Below are 9079 nucleotides of genomic sequence, written 5' to 3'. Positions count from 1 at the left end.
CTTTGGGGGGTGAACACACCAATACAATATACAGATGATGTATTATACAACTGTGCCATCTGAAACCTATATAATTATATCAACCAATGTTATCCCAATAAATTCAATAAAATTTTTTTAAAAAGTAATTGGAACTGGGAACTCTATTACATTTAGAACCCCTCTCAATCATTTCTAGGCTCTAATCGTTATTTTATCACAGACACTGGTAATTTCAAATTAACTGATGCCTAAACTGCATTTTTGTGGAAGAGATTTCCTTTAGTCATTTGCTGCATGGCATGGATCACGTGTTTATTCCTTATACTGTAGATAAATGGGTTCAGCATTGGACTCAAAAAAGTATAAAAGACTGCAATTATTTTGGATTCCTCTACAGACCTTTTCGATGGAGTCCTTACGTACATGCAGAAGAGGGTTCCATAAAATATAGTGACTGATGTCAGGTGGGAAGCACAAGTAGAGAAGGTTTTGTGCCTGCCTTCAGCAGAACGGATCTTCAGGATGGCTGTAAGAATGAGGAGGTAGGACAGGAGAATGATGAAGAGAGAGCTTGAGAGAGTAAGTCCAGCAACTACCAGCATTGCCATCTTTTTGACATAGGTGTCAGAGCAGGCCAACATTATAAGAGGAGGATCGGCACAGTAGAAATGATTGATCTCAAGAGAGCCACAGAAGGACAAGTGAAAAGTCAGCAGTGTCTGAGAAAGTCCATTAAGAAAGCCAAAAGCATAAGAGACCATGACTAGAGAGATACACATGTCCTTGGACATTCTGATACTGTAATGTAACGGGCTGCAAATGGCTACATAGCGATCCAGTGCCATGGAAGCAAGGATGTAAAACTCAGTGATCACCAGAGCGATGAAGAGAAGACACTGTGAGAAGCATCCAGCATAGGAGATGGTCTTCTGGTCTGAGAGGAAATCGTACAGCATATTTGGAGTAACGTTGGAGGAATAGCAAATGTCTACAAAGGAGAGGTGGCTAAGGAAGAAATACATGGGAGTTTGGAGGTGGGAGTTGGCCCTGATCAGCACAATCATGCACAGATTCCCCGCCAGAGTGATTAGGTAGATCACCAGAAACAGCCCAAACAGGATCTTCTCTAGTACTGGGTCATCCGTGAGTCCCAAGAGAATGAATTCTGTCACTAGAGTGTGGTTTTGGGAAGACATTTTCTTATGCTTTGAAAACTGAAAGTGACAAAAAAAAAAAGTGAAAAATTCTGTCTGATCAAGATTCGGCATTTATCGCATCCATTTTATTATTTATCCCAGCCATTTTATCACTTACTCTTTGATTGATTCATCTAACAGGAACTTACTCTTTTCTTTTCAATAACACATCAGAATTTCTACACAAATATTTTTCTCTGTGTCTCTGTGTTTTCTGTCTCTTTCTCTCTGTATCTTGAACTCTTTCTCTTTCTTTCAGACAAACACGCACACATTTATACCTCTCTTCTTGGAGAAGTCCATGTTTAGTATTGTTTTTCTAATTTTGTGGGGAGAAAAAGCACAGGAATTAAAATCTGATATAAAAAGCAGCAGGGCATAGGCATCATTCAAATGGAAACATGACTAAAGTTATATTTCTAGGGTTCCTTCAAATTGATATCCTATTTTTCAGATATAATATAGAAAATAAATCTTCAGCACAGCATTTTCACTTGATACCTCTAATTGTTCGACTTAATTTCCTTCAGAAAACATTGAATTAGTAAATCTATCTCTTAATATACAGCTTGTGGTAAAAGTAGGTTATAGGTGTGAGTATGTGAAGCATCGAGTTTATTCTTGTATTATTATTTATTAATTGTATTATTTTTCATATGAGCAACTATAAATCTACTTTTGCCACACTCTGTATAGCTAAGAGGATACAGAATGAAGAATTGTTCTCTCTGCTTTGTAAAATAACCCATTTATTCATGTACACTACAAAGATTAATTTTTTTTCTGGTTAAGGTTCTGGGGTGACAGCAGTGACCAAATTCCCCATCCTCGTGTAGTATATATTTTAGGAAAAGGTACAACACATAGAGAAAATATGTAAATAATGTCAGTTAGAAGCAAGTACTATGAAGAAAAATAAAGGTGGGATGCTTTTAGATGGCTATTCTAAGAAGGTAAAATTTGAACAGAATGCAAATATCTAGAGAAAAATGGGGAGTATCCCCAGTTTTCACACAACTGACACACATATGAAAATATTTGTCTAGGAAAGCACAGTTAACAGGGTTTCACTCACTCCTGAAACCACTATCAATTCTTTGTAAAAATAAGATATGACTAGAAAAATTGTGCTTTAAGAATTACACCATAAAGTTATTTTATTTAGCTTTTACATACACATCAAAAGACCTTGCATATAATAATGGAATTTTAGACATGCCATGAAATATTATCATATCAATAAAAAATCAAGTACAATTGCTGAAAATAGTTTTCTATTTTAGTGGGGTACTAATTTCCACACTGAAAAGCAAACATATTTTTAGTGAACAAACATAGAAAATGACCTACCTCTAAAAGTTGACTTACCATATTTTATAAAAACAAGATGGGAAGATTTATAATATATTCCTGAGGTACATTCCCTAGAGTATTTATAAAATAATTCTAATGAACCAATTAAAGTCATCATTTTTTTTCCTCAAGGGCATAACCTTAATTTGGGGCTTTGAGATTCTAGTTTCTCTTTTGAGGCCAAAGTCTCTAACATCTATGTACACTGCTTGGGACTGAATGCATGAAAATCTTTAGCACAGATAGAAAAATTAGCCATCACAGAAAAATTAGCCTATGAAAGGAAAATATAGGTAGATAAGTTTTGTATTTTTTATATTTATTGTTTAAAGTATTCCATATGCCCCCCCCCTTTCCCCCATTGACCTCTTCTAGGCTACCCCCACTGCCCTGAGAGGATTCTGATGAGAAGATTCTCATCAGAAGTCTTCAATATTTCTAAACACTGAGGCGAGGTCATCTCATGAGAGAGAGGAAAAGGAAGGTGAAGTTTGTGAGAAATTTAAGGAATAGAAAGAGTGTTGAGAGCAGAAGAGTCACAGAACCAATGGAAGGAAGTAGAGGTACTGGTCAGGGGTGAGGACCCTTTGAAAGTGGAACATTATGGATTTATACTGAAACCAGTTTGCTCCGTTGAGCTAATTTCATCAACATGCCAGGAATTAAAGTGGGTCTGAGAGCCAGGATCATTCATAAAATTGATATTTTATGAGCAAAGTCAAAAGTAGAATAAAGACTATTTGAACATTATTTGGTGATGCATTTTCTGGAGAATAAAGGACTCTTCAGATGTTTTTTTCTGGTCTGTATCTTCCAGAGCACTGATGGTTCCAGGTCAATAAAGAGGAGTTCAAATGTAGTCTGACTAAGATAAGAGAGGTGTCTCTGGTTTTGTTACATCTCTAAATGCTGGGTTACAGGATGAGAAATCAGTCAGTGAGATAAAGCTATATATCACTGATTTGGGTTGTTTTATTGAGCAGGACTCAAGATTGATTTCTTTCACGGATTCTTGTCCAGATGGATTCAAAGAATGAAGCCACGGACAAAAGGTGGTAGGTGAAAAGTACAGAAACTTTATTGCAAGCAAATACTACCTCTAAACCTTAATTCTAAATTCTAAGCCTAAAACTCTGTCCTCTTGGAGCAGAGGGGCCACCTAAGAAAGGTGTCCTCTAAGTTCCTAATCCTAAGTCTCTGTTCCTTCTGGAGGGACAGAGGGCCCCTAAGAAGGGTGACCACTGCCTTCTTTGTCTTGAGGTTTTAATATGCTGGGGACCCTTCTTGTCTATATGAGATCTTAGCCCTGTAATCAGCTCCCATGACCCGCACATCCGAAGTTTTCCTCATTTGGTCATCTTATCTGTTTGGGTTGGAGTCACTTTTGATTTATCTTATAGTTTTCTCCCAGTTGTGCTGCCTGGAGATATCCTGTCTTATAGCTCTTCCAGCTGCTCCGGTCAGGGCTACTTTTGATCTAACTTATGATCACTTTAATTGCTCAAGCCAGAGATACCCTGTCTGTCCTTGGTTTATGGCTGTTTTAATTGCTCAGGACAGAAATGTTTCCATCTGCCCATAGCATTTCTCTATCCTCTGTACAAGTAAGATAAACACCTTGGCATCTTCAAGTTCCCATCTATGCATTCCTCTCCCATGGACCCTCCTCATTACCTAGAACTTCCTAATTAAGCTAGCTAGCTAATCTTTTCATCAATATACTAGTAAAAAGGTAGTTTGTTTATCACCTTATCACATTTGAGAAGATTTAAGCATTGCCACATTTTTTTTCCAAATTGAAGTAGAAACTTTTATCTCTTCTATCCTGATTCCTTACACAAGTAAAATAATAACATTTAAAGAAGAAAATATACTGGCCCTGACCGGTTTGGCTCAGCGGATAGAGCATCGACCTGCGGACTCAAGGGTCCCAGGTTCGATTCCGGTCATGGGCATGTACCTTGGCTGCGGGCACATCCCCAATGGAGGGTGTGCAGGAGGCAGCTGATCGATGTTTCTCATCGATGTTTCTAACTCTCTATCCCTCTCCCTTCCTCTCTGTAAAAAATCAATAAAATATATTTAAAAAAAAAAAGAAAATATACTGACTAAATCTCATGAAAAAGATGTTCCTTGTAGGATTGTACACCTCAGTGTAGGATTGTAGAGCCCTTGTTTTCTGGCTCTTTAATGTGAGGTTTCCTTGTTTTATACAAAATGACTGAAGACTTGACCCCTCTTTAAGCAGAATGCCTGCTTTCACTCTGATGAAAATTTGTCCTAAAGTATGTATGTATTTAAGTATTGACTGGAATGGAACCTGGGACCCTTCAGTCTGCAGGCTGACGCTCTATCCACTGAGCCAAACCAGCTAGGGATAAATTCCTTTAGTGAATGGTTGGTTTATCTTTGCCTAAATCAAGCCCTGTCCATTGTTCTTGTGCATCTAGTTTAACACATCTTTGAAATACCAGTCATCCTCTTTTTCACACCCCTGAGAGGTGTAACCACCCTCCAGGGAGCACATAATCTTACTGAGTCTGTACCTTCCTTTGTTCCACTTTCATGTAATCTTCCTTATGTTCCCTCCTTAACTCCAAATGTGTAAATAAAGCAAAACTGTCATTCTCTGGAGCTTTTGAAATCTTGCTTCCTGGCAATGTTGTCAGTTTGGCTAAAATAAACTCATAAAAATTCTCTACAGGTTTGGATATTCTTAGTTGACAACACGATGAACATTTGATCTATTTCAGGCAACAACTGTCCTTTCTAAAGGACAGCAATGCAGTTGTCCTAAAAGTATGTAAATTTTAGGCCAGGATGTGAAAAGTCTGTGAAAGAGAATAAGTGAACTCATAATATGAGACAGAAAATGAGAACTACAGAGGAGAGAGAGAGAGAGAGAGAGAGAGAGAGAGAGAGAGAGAGAGAGAGAGAGAGAAAGAAGACCTGGGGCCACTTCCAGGTCTGTTTCTATGTTCCTTCGTGGAAAAATGTCCTGAATACTCTGTTATTATATGTTAAGATCACATTTTTGTAAAATGACAGATATAGGACACTGAAATATCATCTGTTTATTAAAATGTTTAGTTTCAAAGAAGATAAGATAGCTTGTTTTTGAAAAAAAGATATCTAACAGATAATCCAACCAAGTATAAGAGAACTTTTCTAACACTGCCTTTATGAAATTGTCATTATTGGGCACTTTACATTTCAGATGCCAGAAGCAACAGTTTGTCTTCCATCACCCTGCATCTTTCATTGGAATGATTCTTAGAACCTCTTTATATCTGCTGTCACAGTTCCCTGACTGCATAATAAATCACCAATAAAAGTTTTTAAATGATTACTGAGTCTCTTTTAAGTGTCTGCTTTTGTACTAGGAAAATCCAGTCCTACTGGGGAGATAGCCCAATTATGAAAATACCATTTAAACCAACTGAAAGCTTTAAACTTGTCTCAATTACATTGTAGCCAGCAGTAAAATAGATATGTGTGGCTATTTGCTAAAGAACTTGCCCTAGCTCTTTAAGTTTAAACTGCTTACTCAAAGATCAAACAACATGACACTTCATCTTCAGAAATTATAAAGAATACTTCTTTTGTAAGTCTCAGAAACTTCTGCTCCATAAGCCTTGTTCTTGTTCTGTGATTCCCTCTTATCTTTACTTATGCTGTAATTTGTTCCCATCATTCCCTCAGTCTTCTAGATTAATTGCCCAGGTTAAAAACACTTGACCTCGGCACCTTATTGGGATTAAGTTCTGATTTTTCTTTCTGGTTCACTGGGGACAAGAGGCAGTGTCTAAGCTTGGTTTTAGTCCTCTGGATGTATTCTGGCTCAGCCTACTCCTTATCACCTGTCCTCTGGCAGTTAAAACACCACTGTCCAATCTCAGAGTCACCAAACAGGTGAGGAGATGGAGTCATTCCTCCCACCACTCATTCTATCTCTGTCCCACCAACTTTTATATTGGGCTTTATAATTCTGAATATGGATATTGGATTATTTTCAATCATATCGATTCTGTGAAATAAGTGGGATTTATAGTGTCATCATGCTTCCCGGATGCCTGGAACATTTGGTCCAACTCCACTATCAGGAAAAAAAATAGCCTCATTATAGAATGAAATGGAGCTGGAATGAATGAAGGTGGACTTGCTCATCCCCACATTCCCTCAGTGTGCTAAAATTCTATGCTTTGCCATCATTCTAAGCACAGAAGTGAAAAGGAGGTTGTTTTTAAAAATTTACCTAAAGGAAGCTTTGACCCTCCCTTGTTTTCTCAGACTATAGATGAGAGGATTTAACATGGGGATGACCACTGTATAAAACACAGACACCACTTTGTCCTGGTCCATGGAGTAGCTGGAGCTGGGGCGCAGATACATGAACAGGATTGTGCCAAAGAAGATGGTAACCACCATCAAGTGGGACGCACAGGTGGAGAAGGCTTTGTGCCTCCCCTTGGCAGAACTGATCCTCAAGATGGCAACAAGGATGTAGAGATAAGAAATGAGAATGGTTAGAAGGCAGCTCAGTTCATTAAAACTGGCAAAAGCAAAAATGACGATCTCGTTGACACGTGTATCGGAACAAGAGAGCTTCAGGAGGGGTGGAGTGTCACAGAAAAAGTGGTTGATGACATTGGAGTGGCAGAAAGACAGCTGGAAGGTGAAGCCAGTGTGAATGGAAGCATTCAGAAAGCCTGCAAGATATGTGGCCGACACCAGCATGATATTAAGATGAGGAGACATAGTGACTGTGTAAAGAAGAGGCTTGCAGATGGCCACATACCGGTCATAAGCCATCACAGCCAACAGGAAGCCTTCAATACCAGCAAAGGAACCAAAAAAGAAGAATTGTGTGGCACATTCACTAAATGAAATGACTGGGTTCTCCACCCAGAAATTCACTAGCATATTAGGGGCAACGACTGAAGAATAACAGACATCAACAAGGGACAAGTTACTGAGAAAAAAGTACATGGGAGTGTGGAGACGTGAGTCAATATTGATTAATAGGATCATGCCAAGATTTCCAAACACAGTGATGATGTAGATGACTAGAAACACCATAAAAAGAAGACACCGTAGCTCTGGATGATTGCCGAATCCCAGGAGAATAAATTCAGTCACTGTTGAATGGTTGCTCATACCTTTGTCTCAAAATGGATACTTCATTTGCTGGGATAAGAAAGAAATCAAGGAAATAAATTGTATAGAAAAACACCAGGAAAATCAAATAGCTTATTCTCTGCTATAAGTAAAATTGCTTCTAGGATGTCTTAAGAACATATGTATTATTAAATCTCTTTATTTTCTTACTGCACTAAGAAAAAGTTTCCTTAAGGAAACTCAGTAACCTATTTTATTTAATATTTAAAGTATGTATGTATGTGTGTGTATATGTAAAGTTTTCAATGATTGACCCCTATTAGTCTATATCCTGCTCTACCTCCTAACTTTCTCTCTTCTTCCCTTGATCCTTCTGTCTTCACCAGCTACCATCCAATTCCTTGGCAACTTAAAATATGATACAGTTGAATGTACTTGCTGTACCCTTTTCTGTTTTCTGTTAAGCCCACTCAAATCAGGTTTTGACCACATTACCCATGGAAACTGATCTTGTCTAAGTCATCAGGAATCTTTATTTTGCCAAACCCAGTGATCAATTAGCCCCCGCCTTTTTGTATCTATCAATAACATTTGATGGAGTTTATTGTTTATTACTCCTTGAAAGAGTTTCTTTTCTAATCTTCCAGAACACCAGACTTGGAGTTTTCCTTCTACCATATGGGTTGCTCCTTCTTAGTCTTCTTTGCTTATTCCACTTCTTTCCTCTGACTCTTAAGGTTGAAATACTTCAGAGATCAGTCCTCATTCTCCTTTCTTTCCTATTTATACTCGACCTAGATGGTCTTGTTCAATATCATTGCTTTAAATATCATCTATATATTTACAACACCTAAATTCATATCTCCAAACCTGACCTCTTTTCCAAACTCCAGACTTAAACTTCTTACATATCTGAGTTAATATAGAATAGCAACTCAACATCACCCAAAACTGAATTCTTTATGTTTTCTCTTAATTTGCTCTAAACACAGCATTCTCTATGTCAAATCAATGACAACTCTATACTTCCATTTTCTCAAATTATTACAAATAAATATTGGAAATATTTATCTCTTCTCTATCTCACATTCCATAACCATTCTACCAATAAATATGTTGCCTCTATTTTTAAAATATATTAATAAGCCCATTACCTTCCACCACCTCCATTCCTACCACCAAGGCCCAAGACAATTTCATCTTTCATCTAGATTATTGCAGTAGTCTCTTAGCTGATCTTTCTGTCCCTAAAATCAGATAAATTATTTCTTGTAAAATAACCACTTTTAAAATTTTGCAGCCACTTCATAGAGCTCTGCTTTATGCATATATGGTATATATATATATATATATATATATATATATATATATATATATATAACATTCTTTAACGAGCATATCAATTGACATAGATCAGAGCATATTCTCTG

The 9079-nt window shown here is 37.4% G+C and overlaps 2 protein-coding genes across 2 annotated transcripts; both read right to left on the bottom strand.

Moving 5' to 3' along the window:
• Positions 1 to 203: 203 nt before the first annotated feature.
• Positions 204 to 1243, bottom strand: LOC102436573 (olfactory receptor 5M10-like). Its single transcript, XM_006091919.1, has one exon. The coding sequence runs from the start codon at positions 1176 to 1178 to the stop codon at positions 231 to 233; it is 948 nt and encodes a 315-aa protein (XP_006091981.1). The 5' UTR covers positions 1179 to 1243; the 3' UTR covers positions 204 to 230.
• A 5539-nt stretch (positions 1244 to 6782) lies between these two features.
• On the bottom strand, positions 6783 to 7688 carry LOC102424827 (olfactory receptor 1020-like). Its single transcript, XM_006092052.1, has one exon. The coding sequence runs from the start codon at positions 7686 to 7688 to the stop codon at positions 6783 to 6785; it is 906 nt and encodes a 301-aa protein (XP_006092114.1).
• Positions 7689 to 9079: the final 1391 nt, after the last annotated feature.

The sequence above is a fragment of the Myotis lucifugus genome, unplaced genomic scaffold (genome assembly GCF_000147115.1).
Source record: "Myotis lucifugus unplaced genomic scaffold, Myoluc2.0 scaffold_97, whole genome shotgun sequence".
In the NCBI taxonomy this organism is placed as follows: Eukaryota; Metazoa; Chordata; class Mammalia; order Chiroptera; family Vespertilionidae; genus Myotis; species Myotis lucifugus.
Note: the sequence above shows the minus strand (reverse complement) of the source record. Positions and strands in the feature narration are given on the sequence as shown.